The sequence below is a fragment of the Martes martes genome (genome assembly GCF_963455335.1).
Source record: "Martes martes genome assembly, chromosome: 6".
NCBI classification, from domain to species: Eukaryota; Metazoa; Chordata; class Mammalia; order Carnivora; family Mustelidae; genus Martes; species Martes martes.
In genome coordinates, this window is record NC_137893.1 from 82,548,879 (window position 1) to 82,565,867 (window position 16,989).

At 39.1% G+C, this 16,989-nt stretch overlaps 1 protein-coding gene across 1 annotated transcript; it reads right to left on the reverse strand.

The window, feature by feature from the left end:
* Positions 1–2,545: 2,545 nt before the first annotated feature.
* Positions 2,546–13,242, reverse strand: RSPH4A (radial spoke head component 4A; the record flags this gene model as incomplete). The annotated part of the gene is made up of 5 exons (XM_080806902.1): positions 2,546–2,568; positions 4,617–4,734; positions 7,300–8,040; positions 10,616–10,850; positions 12,566–13,242. The coding sequence occupies 5 exons, from the start codon at positions 13,240–13,242 to the stop codon at positions 2,546–2,548; spliced, it is 1,794 nt and encodes a 597-aa protein (XP_080663028.1).
* Positions 13,243–16,989: the final 3,747 nt, after the last annotated feature.

Sequence of the window (16,989 nt, forward strand, 5' to 3'; positions counted from 1 at the left end):
GTCAAGTAAGGTTGTAAGGAGGAATCCTACTTTGGCCAATTTGAGCAGAAGGGAATTCATTGAAAGATCATCAGAAGCTCAGAGAATACACAGGTAACTAGGAAACTGTTCTGGAACAAAGGCAATTCTGGAGGCTAGAGTGTGGTCTGATTTATAGTGGAACTATCAGGTTAAGAGTCAAGTCAATTGTCTCTGTTCAAAAATCAGATTCTAGAAAGGCCACATCTGATTGGCATGAGACCATACCATGGGACAGAGGCAGTTTCTTGAAAGGAAATTAGGGTAGATAAGGAAATGGATATTATACAACAACAACAAAAAGCAACACGATAAAAAAAGAACATACTTGAATAAGGCTTTATAAATATTAGCTACTCCATCAAATAGTAAAAGCTGCACTCCAAGAGTGAATAATACTGCCAATTGGAAAATTCTGGAACTCATCTTTCCTAATGCTCTCTCAGACAGGTAACCTATGTTATCTTGTTTCTACTTTAGATCTACTTTGCAGATTTCTACTTTATCTTGTTTCATGCCATCATTACCTTTTATCTAGATAAAATAATAATCTCCTAACTGGTCTCCCTGTCTTGATCCTGTGTCAGTCAGTGTTCCACACATAGGCCAAATGTTTTGAAATACAGATGTGATTTTGTGACTTCCTAGTTGAGCCTTCTTCATTGCTTCATTGCTGGATAAAGTCCAGACATTCCACACAACCTGGGCCCTGCTTACCTCTTCAGGCTCATCTCTCAACCACCCTCAGGGTTCTACTCCTTCCAGCCTAAAGTCCTTTGCCAAAAAACAGTTGATGCTGCCTCTGACCCATCTCCCCATAGTTCTCTACCTCTTGGAAATGCTTTCTGCAAGGCTCATGTCTGGATTAAATGCACCTCCTAAGTATTTGATAGCAGTCTTTTTCAAAGTATAGATAGATCAGTGATCTGAGAACTGCCAGTCCGTGACAAGATAATTACAGAAATCAGAATTGCTGTGATAACTTTATTTCACAAAATAGTGGCATTGGATGAGAATTTTTATTTTTAAATTGGTATGCCACAGACTTTGGGAAACACTGTTCTATGGTACCCTGTGACACTTATATCACAATACCTGCTAAGTTGCAAACTGTTCTGATTTTCTATTTCTCTTTTCATATTTCCCTCCTTGAATGGATTCAGGAGCAATGTCTACTTCTTAATAGTAGCTTCAGAGTGGCTGACACATAGAGGCCTTAAAAAATACCTTTTTTAATGAATGGAAATAATAACTAGTTTTAGAGAAACAGTAGTAGAAAAATAGTGGTCTGAAGTCTTTGGATATCCCAGCTAGCCATCTCTGTGCAGATCATTTTTCCCTAATCAGATCAAACCAATTTCTGTAGGATAAAGGAGTCAGACTGAGAACTTTTTCTTTTTTTTTTTTTTTTTTTTAGTTTTATTTATTTATTTGTCAGAAAGAACACAAGCAGGGGGAGCTGCAGGCAGAGGAAGAAACAGGCTCCCTGCAGAGCAAAGAGCCAGATGCAGGATTGGATTCCAGGATTGAGAACATTTTTTAAGAAGTAACAAGGAGGGACACCTGGGTGGCTCAGTTGTTAAGCATCTGCCTTTGGCTCAGGTCATGATCCCAGGGTCCTGGGATCCAGGCCCGCATCCAGTGTCCGGCTCCCCACTTGGCGGTGAGCCTGCTTCTCTCCCTCTGCCTTCTCCCCCTAGTTGTGCTCATTCTCTCCGTCAAATAAATAAAATCTTAAAAAAAAAAAAAGTGACGAAAGTGTCAAAATTTTGAGTGCTCGCAGGCTCTGAGCAGGTGATAGAATTATAAATCCTCTCCCCAGCAAAACAAAAAACAAGCCCTCCCACACACATACATACACAGTATTTGTGTACAGCTTCACAGACTGGTTAAAAATACATGCTCTGATTGAGGGACTATCAATAATTTTGGTCCCAGTACCTGCTGACAAATATTTATTAAAGTCCCTAAGAAGATTTTGTGGATTACATCTTTCCTGTTTGCCATATTAGAAATTAAATCTAAGACTTCCTTTTTTTTTTTTAAGAATGCACATTATTCTATTAGCTATAGCCAACAGAAGAGGAACGTGTTATTTAGCCTCTGAAAATTCCATTGAACGTCTTTCTAGAGGTACATATTAGTAGTTGAACATATGAAATTCCAAGCTGGACATTTTCAAGGAATGATATTTTGTACATGAATAGTTGCCAATTTATGTAATTCTGTACTACACACTATATATGTAAAATCAAGAGTCCACACACAGTATATTTGTACCAGTCTCACACAAGGCTGGGCTGATACTATTCTTGGTCAGAATCGTCGTCCTCATCTTCATCTTCCTCAGTTTCTCCCATTTCTTCAACAGGAAGAGCAGCTGCTTCCCTCGCGGCTCGGAAAGCCTGCTCTTCTTCCACGCTAGGATCATCCATTTCTGTAATTTCAGCCCCGCTGGGGTATTCTTGGTAAACTGGTGGTAGGGCTGGGGGTGTGTAGTTGTCCGGACTATATTTATGACCCCAGCCTATGTAGAAATTTTCAAACTTTCTAGAAAATTTGAAAAGAAGGTTGGTGATCATTATATCGTTTTTCAGTAAGAAAAATTGATCCTTCTCTTCTGTAAAAGCTGATCACTCTCAGTGTTATGGTCCCATAATTTCAAAACATTACATTTTAAGTGCTAGGGATGAAATAGTCCTCAATGATTCTTTTACTACAGGACACACTACTGTGATCCAAACCGTTTAAGCTGGCTAAGAGGTGGACCAAACTGTCAACATGTACGCTACACCTAGACCACCATCTTTAATCATTTAATTGCTATTTTCAGAAAAAACAAAACAACTAATTTAAACAGTTACTCTTCAGCATTAGGAAGAACTAAAAAGTTGCCAATTTAGCAAATTATTGGTATGGCAGACAGTGCTTGTGATTGGTTACAAACCTGTGTGTGGTTTTTCAGGCCCACATATACACAATTGTCAGGCTTTACCTGGAAGGCGTCACAGGAAAACTGCTGTCACTGTGCCATACTTGATGCCCAGCCAGTGCATTGCAGTCTCTAAGGAAGGTTCTAAGCCTAAGGTTCTAAGGATGGGTCTCTGACCCATCCGGCCTGCCATGCTCTTCGCATAGCTGAGTTCCTGGCACAGCTGCCTTCATTCTAGGTCTTACCGGAGGCCTTCAGCAGAGGTCTTCAGGTGCCTCTGCCAAGGCCTCCTTATGGAGTTTCAGAAGGGGGATACCTTAAAGACACTTCTCCCTACTCTCAGTACTCAGTGCTTTTTCACTTCTAGCCCTTCCCCCCACCCTCCACCAGCTTCCTGGACCCTCCAGGCCATAAAACTGCAGAAGCCTAATATTTGGGGACTCCTCAGTGAGATGACCTTCCATCAGTGTGCCATTCCAGGAAGGAAAATGGGACAGGAGCAGTCAGAGTTTTCTCCTCCTTATATTGTCATAGTAAATGATCAAAAGCTCAACTCACTTTTGACTTGTGGCTATAATGGCAACTCTCACCCATTGCAGCTCAGCTCTCTCTCCAGCTTAGCTGAGCTTCTGACACTGGGTTCTTAGATGAGAAATGGAAGCATAAGACAAATGGAAGTGTATGTTCTGGGTGAAGGATAAAAGGACATCGAGTATCTTCTTGATCCTAATTCTCTTGAAAGTGATAGCTTAAATAATACATACTTTAAATTTCTTTTTATCAAGATAGCCAAGAAAAATTATGTGAGATTCAAACTAAACACTGCATAGAACTACCTCCATTAATCCTAGAAAATGAGCAAGTCTATTGCTCAAATAATCAGAATAAAAACCATATTAGGAGAGAAGTCTGAATTACTCTAGTGTTCTAAATTTGATGCTTCACTATGTAATATAAATGTTGTTTGACTGAATCTTACAGCACACACACCTGACATGCCAAGATGAGTTACCCGCCTTCCTCCTTCCTTAGCATTCCTGGCACCAGACTTGGCTCCAAAAACACATCACTGGAAAACTGGTCCAGTGAGAAAACAGCTTATCTGATTGTGGTTACATAGGTTCCCTGGGAGTGGTCAACTTGGTAACAGGAAGAAGCTCGTCCTAGGCAGTGACATTTTACCCACTGTGGAATCTGGGGACTTTATCATCCGCCTCCAGCCTCTTGCTCTCTCTTTATCTCAGCCCCATTTCCTAAGCTGTGAAATGGGGGACATCTCTCCCCAGAATAGTGAAAAGAACTCATGGAGAAGATGTAAGTACAAGTGCTGAACATGACTTCTGGCTCATGGGCTGGTCTTTCCTAGGTATCTCTCCCCCAACCCCTTAATCTGGGTAGACTGCCCATACTCTTTTTTCCCCTCCCGTCCTGGTCTGGGATCTCACTCCAGGTTATTGTGAGTGGCTGCCCTGAACAACCACCCAGGGCAGCCTTGTCTCTTACTCTGGGATTACTCTAACTGCCTCACCCAGGCTTGTGCTTCACCTGGGGAAGCAGGTGAAGGAGGGGAAAAAGAAAAAAAAAAAAAACAGAACAGAACAACATTCCAGTGATAATTATAATTTCCAGCACTTAAATAATCCTGATAATGGCTTTGTATACTTACTTGCCATTGGAAAAGGCATATGCTCCAGGCCAAAGGTTGGATCTAAGGACTGCAATAGCATATTGAGGAATGAGAGTTGAGGACAGCCGTGTTGTCCAAGGTGGTATATTCTGGATTTCTGTAAACCAAAGAGAAATTCAAAAGCTTAACTCCTGTATAGACAAGGATATACTATGTAACAGACTTCTTTTTACAAATCTTAAAACACACAAATTTGACATATAAAGAAAAATTAAACATCAACAGCTTAACATAAAGTCAGAAGGATAATTTATGAACCCTGTGGAACAACAACATTTGATTATTTATATGCATGTATGTGTGCATGGGTGTGTCCATCTGTGCAACAGAAAAGTTTTTTAAGGGAGAGGAGAACTATGTGGTAGAGAGGATATTATGTAATGACCAAATAAAAGATCAAATGATTATTATGAAAGAGAACAAAGGTTACAAGCAAAACTGCTCCAAAACTGAATAGGAAGAAACAAGACTAGGAGGACAAGAGAGGATTTAAAATACCTATGTGGTTAAAAAACCACATAACTAGGGGCGCCTGGCTGGCTCAGTGGGTTAAAGCCTCTGCCTTAGGCTCAGGTCATGATCCCAGGGTCCTGGGATCGAGCCCTGCATCGGGCTCTCTGCTCAGCAGGGAGCCTGCTTCCCTTCCTTTCTCTCTGCCTACCTCTCTGCCTACTTGTGATCTCTGTCTGTCAAATAAATAAATAAAATCTTAAAAAAAACCACCCACATAACTATGTTATGTGTTTATGGCTTTAGATTATGGTCTGAAGAATGCAAGACAAGAATGATACACAAGACAGCTGTCAGCATTTCCAATAAGAGTTGCAGCCAATTTACTTTTCTTCCCTGCATCACTCCTTCACCCTCTGTCTGAGAAAGTTGCTGATGAGGGCAGCTATATTCTCTATTCCCCACTCTCCCAAAACAGGTGAAGGGGAAAGGGGATGAAATTTTGGCTCCTGTTCACTTTTAATAGGTTTCCAACTCCCATTTATTAACCATATAATATATACAGTATATTATATATACATGCATAAAAACTATAATATATATGTATACTATATATAGTATAGCATATGTACATGAAAAATACACTACAGTATATATACTATAAGTATTATATACACATAATATCTATATATGTACATAATATACATGGTATATATTATGTAGTTTGTGTAAAACTACCTAAATCTTCAGAGATTGGTGTCAAAAGAGGAGGCCCCACTTCCTGTTCCATATACTCAGGCTCTTCTCCTTTTTCTTCTTTTTCATCATCTTCCTCTTCCTCCTCCTCCTCACTTTTTTGTATGGGATTGAACCAATTACAGCGACCCTGGAAATGAGTATTGCAAGATTTAATAATCTAATGAGGACCTTAAAATACTGGACTATTTATTTGGATTAAAGCAATTATCTGCAGGAAGTCCTACTGTATGGGAATTTCATCAATCACTTATGCATTCAACATCCCAAGTACGAGGTTTTTGATCTAGCTTATTTCGAGCAAAAAATGGTATAATTTATTTCATAAATTTGCCAACTTCCTAAAGTTACAGAACAGTTATATTTTGAAATCAGCAAAACCTTAGTGGAAAAAAATAATGCACTTTATTAATTTGTAACAAATAATTTATGGGAAAGTGGTAAGGTACTATTATTAGTAGCAATAACAAATTTTTAAATGTGATAATAAAGTTAGGTTTGGGTTTATTTCTCATTTGAGTAACCCTCATCCAGAGACATAGAAGAGTCCCTCTTCTGTAGATCGAAGTGTAATGATTCTCTACCTGCAGATGTGGCAGGATAGTGGGTGATTAAGAGGATCCATTCTGCCCATTCACATGTGACTCTGTTGCCTATTAGCTATATTCCCTTTTTCACATTTTCTAAGCTTTCTGCCTCGATTTCCCCATCTGTAAAATCAAGATAATATTAGTCTTCCATGCAATTGTGAGTATTACATGAGATAATACCAATTCGATTAAGTGCAATTAAGAGCACTTGGCAGAAGAGGTGCAAAATAAATTCTATCCAGCACTACTTGTTTTCATTTTTGTTATAATAGTTTATTTTTCTTGGTATAAAAACTCCATGTGTTATAGAAATAGAATAAAAGAACTGTTCCCAAAATAGGAATGCACCTATGTATAGTTAACACATAAAATGCAATTTCACAACACGCGTTAATCTGAATCCTCACATAACTTGTCAAATTCTCCATAGAAATATTTATTTTATTTCTTTTTGGAAATAAACATTTGGGGATGCCTGGGTGGCTCAGTTGGTTAAGCAGCTGCCTTCGGCTCAGGTCATGATCCCGGTGTCCTGGGATCGAGTCCCACATCGGGCTCCTTGCTCGGCGGGGAGCCTGCTTCTCCCTCTGCCTCCGTCTGCCAGTGCTCGCTCTCCCTCTCTCTCTCTCTGACAAGTAAATAAATAAAATCTTTAAAAAAAAAAAAAAGAAATAAACATTTGTTCAAAGATCCCAGATCTCCATGACTTGGCAATTTCATAGTCCTCTGCACTTTTATTTGATTTTTCAATGGTTTCTTTGTCTAGGATCTGAAGAACTTTGTTTTGTATATATCTGTGCATTGCAGAGAGAATTTAATAAAAATCTGCTGATTGGCCGATAGATTGAGAACTGAAAAACCCCTACCTGAGAGAGAATGTGTTGCACATGATGAACCCAATTGGAAAGGGATTCCACGAGATCGATCACTTGGACGCCTTCAAAATCTGGGTTTTCTTCAAAGCTATCTCGCCGGCTTTCCACCTCCTCCTCCTCCTCTCCTTCCTCTTCACCAAACTGATAGAATCCCAGAGGGCTGACGTGGGTCCCTGCTGAAATTCTGGCAATTTGTGCTCGTAAGTAATTGCTCTCATTTCCTGGGAAAGGTGGGTAGCTTACAATGGGAGTCTCTAAACGCCCAGTGAAAAATTTCTTGATCTTTCTTGCAGTAACAATTTGTGCAGGCGTAACCGATGGTAACTTCACCCATGGTCCTCCTGGTTCATTGCACACAAAATACACGTATTTGTTGGCCCCCGTTCTATTTTCTTCTTTTGGTATAACCTGTGGGGTCTTGTAAAATGTCCTGGGTAATTCATCTTCATCATTTTCCTCAGCGTCGCTGTCTCCATCATCCCTCTCTTCGGTTACATCTTCGTCTTCTACATCTTCTTCATCTTCTCCCTCACGGAATTCTACTTCAGCTACAATATAATTCATTTCCAGACCCAAGATCTTGCCCCAGAAGCGGCATCTTTGGATTGGATGGGTGTCAGTAAGCTGCTTGAGGGCAAGAAATATGCGATAAGTTTCATCTGTGCCCAAACCAACTCCAGCTTGTTCGAAATAAAAAGCTGACTCCATTACATTTGGGAGAGAGTTTTCTGCCTAGGGATAGAAGCACTGTGGTTAATGTTAGAACCTGCTTGCCTCCTTTGCCCTTTTTCAACATCTTGGTATTAGCTCTACTTCTCTCCACGATGTCTTTGACATTTCTTGAAAGGTTTAGATCTGATAATTCCGGTATTCCAATTTTTCTCTCATTACCCAAAAATGTAACTTCTACCATTGTGTCTTATACTTACCAATATAATAGTTGCCTTGTTGTATGTGTGTATCTTAAGGATAATTTAATAGCTATTATGAATAATAAATATTGAACATCTTTTTATAAAAAATATTTAAGTGGTCATAATAAGATATAATCTAACTCCCTATATGTATTTAGAGAAAGTATATATATGTTGGTACATATTACCATAGTTTTCTTAGTAATAAATATTATGTACATATGATAAAATACAGGATGAATAAAAATCAATATGGCCCTCTATATAGGGTAATATATAGAATAAAAGGAAGATATAATAAAATAAGTGCTCATACTTGACTTCTCTTGAAAACATAATTTAGTCAGGTGTTTGCCCTACTTATAATAAATGCTTTTGAATTTACCATAAGGAAGAAAATAAAAAATGTTTCTATAAGGGAAATAGAAGTGAAAAAGCAAAGTCTCAAGTGAACACTAGGAGAACATCTGTGAGAAAGTAGAGATTAACCTTAAGTAGGATAGGGATCACTTACAAATTTTAGATAAATTTAGACAAATTTTAGACCTTGAAGATAGAAAAACTGAGAGCACTTTGCTGTTCTTAAAAGTGATCTGCTCTTGTTTATATTATAATGTTGGTGTCAAAATAAGCACGATGACTGTTAACAATCCTCATCTCTTCCATGTTTGGCATTTGTTGCACCCCTCAGTATTTTTTTTTCCTTTTTCTTTTTCTTTTTTCTTTCTTTCTTTTTTTTTTTTTAACTTGACTGTAGTGGACACACAATGTTACATTTGTTTCAGGTGTACCCATAGTGATTGGACAAGTTTATACATGTGCTGTGCTCACCACAGGTGTAGCTATCATCTGTCACCGTATGACAGCATTGCAGTATCATTGACTGTATTCCCTATGCTGTGTCTTTCATTTCTGTGACATTCATTTCAAAACTGGAAGCCTGAATCTCCCACTCCCCTTCACCATTTTGCCCTTTCTCCCTTTCTAGAAGCATTTTGGTGCTTCTAGACTTTGCAGGGAAGGGAGATGTCTAATTCTAACTGGGAGTCCATACTCAGGTTTCCCAGCCAGGTTTGTATCCAGTCCCGAGACAGGAAGCAGCAGCCTGCCAGACCCAGAGAGTCTCTACCCTCAAAGAGGAAGATGATCCTGGAGACAAGGCTGCTCCATGTCTGAGGTGTTACTAAATTGAAAAAAACAGATTGAGAAAGACAAAAACTCAACAGTTTTTAAAGTGACTTCTATTTCATTTTATATATATATATATATATATATATATATATATATATATATATGTATGTATATATATATTTTAACTTGCCACAATGGTAGAAAAATCTTTTCCTGAAATGATTCTTATGATTTTTTTGTTCTATCTTGTTTGTAAAAGGCAAAGAAATACACACTTCGAATTATGTGACTTTGTGAAGGTTTCTTCACGATATCACCTGCTCCTTCTGAGTACTCTGTATCCCACTGTGTCAGGTTGGTCTCCCCACAAAGGTTGTGGAGCCCTAGACATGAACCTGCTGTCTAGATCCCTACCCTCCTATGTTTTTCTTGACTGAGCTCTCCACTGGTTTCTGAAAATATCTTACATCAAACATCAAATTTACAAGTATACAGATTTTAAGTGGTCTTAGTGGTAACACAACACGGAAGCTCAGTAGATGTATAGTATAAATCACTCGGTAGTATAAATTAACAAGCATGCGGGCATTCAGGAAACAATACTTGATGCTATTTTTAAAATATTTGGAGCAAAAATTCCTGTGGTACAACTAATTTTATTCTTTCATGATAGCTTTCTATCTCTGACACCAACTATCTCTGTAAATATTTTCAACACTTTGTCTATAGTGATTAAAAGAAATATTTTATCCCTCTCCTCTTGTATGATACCCCATTGATGTAATATGCACAATATCAAGACATAATATGAGGAAGTCGCCTTGGAAAAGAATCCAAATAACATTAGAGATACTTCCAGTTGGTCTAGTTAATTAAAGGGGCAGATAGGCAACTTGTTTTAAAGCCCAACTTTTAACTATCTGACATTAATTCATTCATTCAATAAATATTTACTAAGAAACAGCTTTAGACCCACATCTATACCAGGTACTTTGGAGAGTATAAAAGATAAAGGAATCATTTTCTCTGATATCAAGGAGCTCAACCCCACAACACATAACAAACAACCAAGCCTATGAAATATTAAACACAATGTGAAAAAAAATAAGAAACTCTAAACACAGAAATGAATGGTGGAAAATGAGGTTGCAAACACTATTTAGGAAACTATATAAGATAGTCCATAAGAATTTCAAGCCACACCCACTCATCTCAAATAAAACCCTAGAATCAAACTATTCAAATTGAGAGCCATGACTTACTATTTCTTCTTCCAGTTCTTGGTCGACTCCTTCCAAATTGCCCTGGAGAAAAAGAGCCTTTTGCTTCTCTGCTGTTTCATATATTGGAAGCATCTCATTCTCATTTTGGAGTGTATCTAATTTTTTCCTAAAATGTGCCATCTTCACATCTTGGCTGATACTTTCAATGATGTCCACGGCATTTTCAGGACGCTCATCTAAGACCTTGGTTAGCATATCAGAAAGATGATCATATCTACCCGAAAAGAGAAAATTCCAGATAATATCCACGTCAAACAGCCTTTGAAGAAGCATTACATGCAGACTCAATTAGTTGGTTTCTAGGAAACTTCAACAACTCAAAACCTTCAGAAATTTTAAGTGGAGAAACACAGTAACTGCATCACTGCCACAAAGAACCTACCCTAGAACTTCCCTTAGGAAATGCCTCCAATGTGATATGAATATTTAACTTACTAAAAAAAAAAAATACTACAGCAGCTAGATTTCTTGATTTGCTCCAATAGAGGCCATACATGCCATTAAATGGAGGGCTCCAAGTCCAAATTTTCATTTTATTTTTCAGGTTTTAATATAATGTCTGCATTTGCTTTATTTATAGTTCTTCCAGCAAGATATTGTATCAGTGTTTTTTAAGAATTCCAAACCCGAAAATGCCTCTGTATCAAAATATAAAATATAATTATTAGATTTTAATGCATAGTTATAGCTTTTAATTTGGAAGTTTAATTTGTTTTAACAGAATGGCAGAAAAGGAGGAAGTAATTCTTTCTGTAGACTTTTTATTCAACAGAGTAAAACCAATATCAGATCTTGTATTTTAATAAAAGACTTTTAATTACAACAAAAAAATATTTTTCATGGCTGTCAAATAAGATATGCATATAAGAGTGTTAAAGTCATCTGTTACTGAGCAGGTTTTTTTTTGTTTGTTTGTTTTTGTTTTTGTTTTTACTGAGCAGTTTTTAAAGGCAGGCTGTAAAGTGCTTAGAAGATAATAGTGAATATTCTAGAATATATTAATTTATGACTTCAGAGACTTAGCATTTGGAAATAAAATAAAATTTAGATATTTAAGTAATATCAGTTACAAAATAATTCAGTGAAGAAAATTTTTCCGTTTTGATATTTTGTGTTCAGTTTTAAATTGTTAGTGAACTCTCAAGTATTTATAATGAGCTTTTCTGGGATTTTAACACAATTTGTAAATTCATGCTTATTATCTAACCCAGAGAATTATGACAATAAGTTTATATGACAAATTCAAGTAGAATCCACTACTGAGTATAAATCACATCACTGAAGTTTAGTAAATCGTAGTTTAAAACAGGACTTTAGAAACAATCTTTTGAATTGTCAATCTCAGGTTTTCTGGAAGATTTCTAACATTAAATACTAGTTTTTAAATTAAAACTAATTATTGTGTGAAAATTACTGTGACCAACTCTAGTTTGCCCCAGACTGTGGGTTTTTTTAGAACGCAGAACACCCAGTGCTCAAATCAGGACAGTTCTGGGTGCCTGAGATAGTGGGTCACCCCCGCACTGGCCTCGGGCGGGGGCGGGGGAGAGCTCAAAATCAAGCCAGACAAGCACCAGGATGCCCAGATGAGACGCCATGAACTCCCTATCACTAGCAGACGATTGCTTTTTATAAGCACCTTGGAGAGATGCTTGGACTTCACTATCTTCATGATCTCTTTTAAACCCAAGATTCCGTAATTCCTAGGTTTTATTTCTGTGTGCCAAGGGTCTTTAAAGAAGTTAAAAGAATCCCCACCAAAGACCTATTTTGAGTTCTGTGTTGCAAAGAGTTATTAAGCCACTAACTCTCCTATTCATGCAGACTTTTCAAATATGTTTCCATTCACCCACAGAATCACACTCTCACACAAAGATACACCCCCTTTTCCTTGCCAACCGCCCCCTCCTTTTTCCCTTTAAGACTTACAGATTTAAGCCAGACTTGCTGCTGGTCTTCAGCAGGTAAGCCTTAGCACTCTGAATGGCAATCTCAAGCGGGCTGGGGGCCCCTTCAGAGACCCCAGACTCAGTGTGATCCAGTTCATAGTTACTGTTTGAGTCTTCCTCCTGAAAGATGTTAAATCTCAGCTCTTTTTGTTGAGAGTTGTTATCGCTCACATCTTCTGGTCCATACAGGTGACGTTCGGTTTGCTGAGGCTGTTGAAAGGTGTCTCCCTCTGATTGGCATGTTTGAGGAGCAGTCGATTCTCCTTGATCAGATGATTGTTCCAAACGGTGGGAGCGAGGTCTCTCAGCTTTGGGATTCACATCAGTGGTTCTGCCTGACTGCCACGGGGCCGCAAGCTGCTGTCCGGCCAGAGCCAGCGTAGAAGGAATGAAAGAAGCCTCCGGAGCCGGGGAAGGTGGAGATGGTGCACCTGGTTCCGTGACGTCATCCAGAGGACGGCTGGCTCTCGAGGGCGGGCTCTGCGGAGGGCTGCTTCTCGGTTGGGGTCCAGTTTCCGGCCACTGCTTCGATTCCAGGGGCTCAGATAACCCAGACTCGGGATCTTGGGAAGAAGCTGCTATTTCTTCCCATGGCCGTCCTGCTTCCCCCGGTTCCTGGTTTTCTTCGTCTTGCTTCGGGGATGTCAAATCTTCCATGGAAGGAGTCAAGAAAAACGAAGTTCTGGATGAAGGGGGAGTGCAGATATAGAAAGAGGCAGGGTAGCCGCTTTGCTGAGGTCAGCTAAGCGATTTCTGGGCGCTAGCGGCTCCTCAAGTTGCAGCGTCCTATCTCCATAGCAACCCCAGGCAAGGTTTCCTCGAAGAGAAACTACGCACATCTGTTGCCAGGGTTCTAGGGAGGAGACCAAGTGAAATGAAAACCCTAGGTTTGTGATTTGGTGAAGCCTCTGCTCCTCTTCCTGCCGCAGCCAACCGGACCTGCAGTTCACCGGTCTTGGTTGGAAACCTGAGAACTGGTCCGGCGCCGCGGATACACAACAACCAAGGAGGAGGGGCGGCGGGAGCTGCGATCCAGAGCGGGAGAAACTTCAGGGTCTGATAGTGTGATTCACGTTGCGCGGAAAGGGGTGATTCAGGCATTAGTAGAGAAATAATGCATTTACAGAGTGAGCGAGTGAGTGAGTGAATGTGGTGTGTGTGTGTGTGTGTGTGTGTGTGTGTGTGTGTGTGTGTGGTGCGACAGAAAGAGACAGACACAGACAGACCTTGGAAATCCTGAGATGCAGGTGCGAATGAGAAGCCAGTGTGCAGACCAGGAATGTCCAAGACTCACACTTAGAAGGCAAAGATGTCTCATATGCGTCATCCAAACTCGAGAGGCTTTTGGAGGATAAACAAGGAAGTCCTGATTTTTATTCTTCCCCCTCTTATGGAATATGCCAGATGAGTAGGCAGCATTATTAGCTTGAAAGTGAAGGGAATGTAGAAGGTTATGTTACATAAATAATACAGCTCATGGGTTACCTGTTTTCTAATGATTGAAATTCAAATGAACCCTAAAACTATATTGGCATAATATAATCCCTCTTTGATAATATAAGTGTGAATTCGTAATTCTGCAGTATTTTAAGGTTATGACTATGACAAGGACTATGACTTAATTCAGATTTTTCAGTCCCCAACTTGAAGAAGGTATAAAGGATGGGACATAAATGGTCTGGACTATAAACTGAATATTCGTTAGTCTTTAATGTTCATTTGATCTGTATCTCCCTTTTTAAATAAACGAATACTTGGTTTTTGATATTTTACATTGATGTAACTTCCAATTAGTAAGATGTTGGTCATTACTTCTAACTTCATGGAAGAACATAATCCTTAGCTCTTGCCGACTCCCAATTTGGTGGGAGAATTTCAGAGCTCTTCCATAAATCTGTGCACCCTTACCCTTCACAAAATATATCTGTGCACACAAAATGTTTCATATAATTTCTGCTGGTTCAGGTACTCCTTGAAGTCAAACTCTCCAGATTAGAATCCTTGGAATAGACTCAAAAGTGAAAGAAAATCTAGAGTGATATATTAGGGGAGAAGGGCAACTGAAAAGAATGACCTAAGAAAATGTCCATTAGTTTTCCTGCTTTATTTCCAGCCCAAACAGCTACCTAGGCTCTGACTCTAGTAATCCTAAAGTTGCTTCTCGTTCTTAGAATAACTATCAAAGCTCCTGGCCTACTTACCTCTCCATTTTCATCTGGAGCTGCTCTCCCTTCTGGTTGGCAACCTAGTCACCCTGATTTTTCTCTCATTCACTGAAGTGTTCCATATTCCTTCTTACCTCAGAGCAATTGCACATCCTATTTCTTTTGCCTGAAAAGTTTCCCCCTGTTCCACATCAGTGCCAGAGCAGAGAAAGGCTTTACCGTCAAAGCTAAATATCTTCTGAAGTTTCTGGAGCTTCCTCATGGAATGTCTCAGACCCTTTAGAAATCATTGCAAAATGCTGAGTGACCATTACCTGGGTGGTATCCTTACAACATTGAGCTATAGAGAAGACACAACGTTTTACAGTGATAAAAATTCCAATAATAATGACCAAAATGCTGATTCCAAATTGGAGGATTGACCTAAACCAGGAAGCAATTCCTGAGGGCAGCCAGCTAAAAAGAATCCGTGGACACTGCATTTAGCCACTTGGATCGCACCTGGATTTTATCTAGTTCTGTTTCTACTTGGTCAGAGCTGTTTGCCCAAGTACAACCAGAGGCGTTTTTCTCAGTGCAAACCCCACGTTGTTTAGCTCAGAGTGAAACAAGAACAATCCTGTTAACGAATACAACTCGTACAAGGGAGTCCAAAGATTTTTCTTGGATGCCTATTGCTTTAGCAACAGATTTTGTGATAGCCCTCAGGATTTCAGAGAGATTTCTGACAGGGCTTCTCTCCAGTTTGGTTGGAAGGTCTAAGGGTCTGCTTGTATATTCATTTATGGCAGCATCTACCCAAGGAAAAGTAATCTACCAAACCTGGTAGCTTTGCTGGGGTTGACACCAGCAGTCACTGTTCACCCTTGACTGTGCAGCCAGGGTCACACTGGAGTCTCTGAAGTAAATTTAAAGGTGATGCCCAATGCTACGTTTCTGACTGATTATACAAATGAAATGGGTGTGACCAATAATCCAGTTGCACAGCCTTTACTTTGACAGGGACTTAAACAGCATGTTCCCCGTACATCCTTTTGCCAAACACTAGTAAAAATATACCCAGAGGAAGCACACATTATTGAGTCATTATACCTTGTAGTTCAGTCAATAAGGTGGACATGTTTTAATAGGGAAATTAACTTAAGGAAGGAAATAAGGTGTAACAGTACTTAAAAATACCAATAATCTGAGCATGTCAGACATGTTGAGTAATCAAAAGCTAAGGAGTTCCCTGGCATTGTAAAGCAGGTCTAATGTGAAATGGATTAAGAGCAGAGTCAAAATAATGCTCATGAGCATACAAGCCTGGTCCAGAGTCTTGAATTAGCTGCCCACGTTAGATGCCATCTTCATTTTCCTAGTCAATTTTGGTCAGAGATCTCCAGCATCTGTACAGTGTCGGATGTCAGGTGGAGCTGTGAGCCCTGTACCCAAGGCTCGAGGCCCTGACATTTGCCTGCCATTTGGGCAGTGAGTGAGGAGGACCTGACACAGTCTCTTCCAAGGAGATTCTAAGGCAGTTATTGTTCTTATTGATTTCAGATCACAAGGGGGGGAGAAAATTAGTAATGTTAGCTTGGAGAGTCAAAGCCAGATATTTGAAGAAACTAGAATAATTCAGGAACTAGTCCAGTTTACAGATATATAACAAAACCTCAAAGACAATTAATAGGACTAGAATCTAATATAGGCAAAGGTACAAACATAACTTCTCTCTCAACAATTACCCCAATTTTTAAAAATCAAAGTTCATGAAAAAACTAATATGTTTAAGCTTGGCTTGATTATTTATATAAAAGCAGCAAAAATAGTGATGGGCTATATAAACTTTTTTAAAGATTGCTTTGTTGGAAGTTTGCTAGCACAGTACTAGGCCAATTTTTGCAAGCAGTTCTTTAAAGATGTGCAGTCATACCGGAGTCTATGCACCTATCTCGCAAACACTAATGTTTTAGTCAAGGCCTTGGCAAGGTAGCCAATATTTTAAAAATTGTGTCCTGTGACAAGGGGAACAAATTCTCACTGAATTTATGTAAACAGTAACACTATTGTTTGAATTCTAGAGGGATCAGGTAGAGAGGAAAAGATAAATGTTTCATCTTTGCTTACAAATGTTTATCTTACCAAATTGTTGAAAGCTTAAGAGAGAAGATTTCCCTTAATCTGGAAAAACAAAAGATTAAAAATAAGTAACACTTTAGACAAAGAGTTGTGAAAATTATAATCCACATTCATCAGC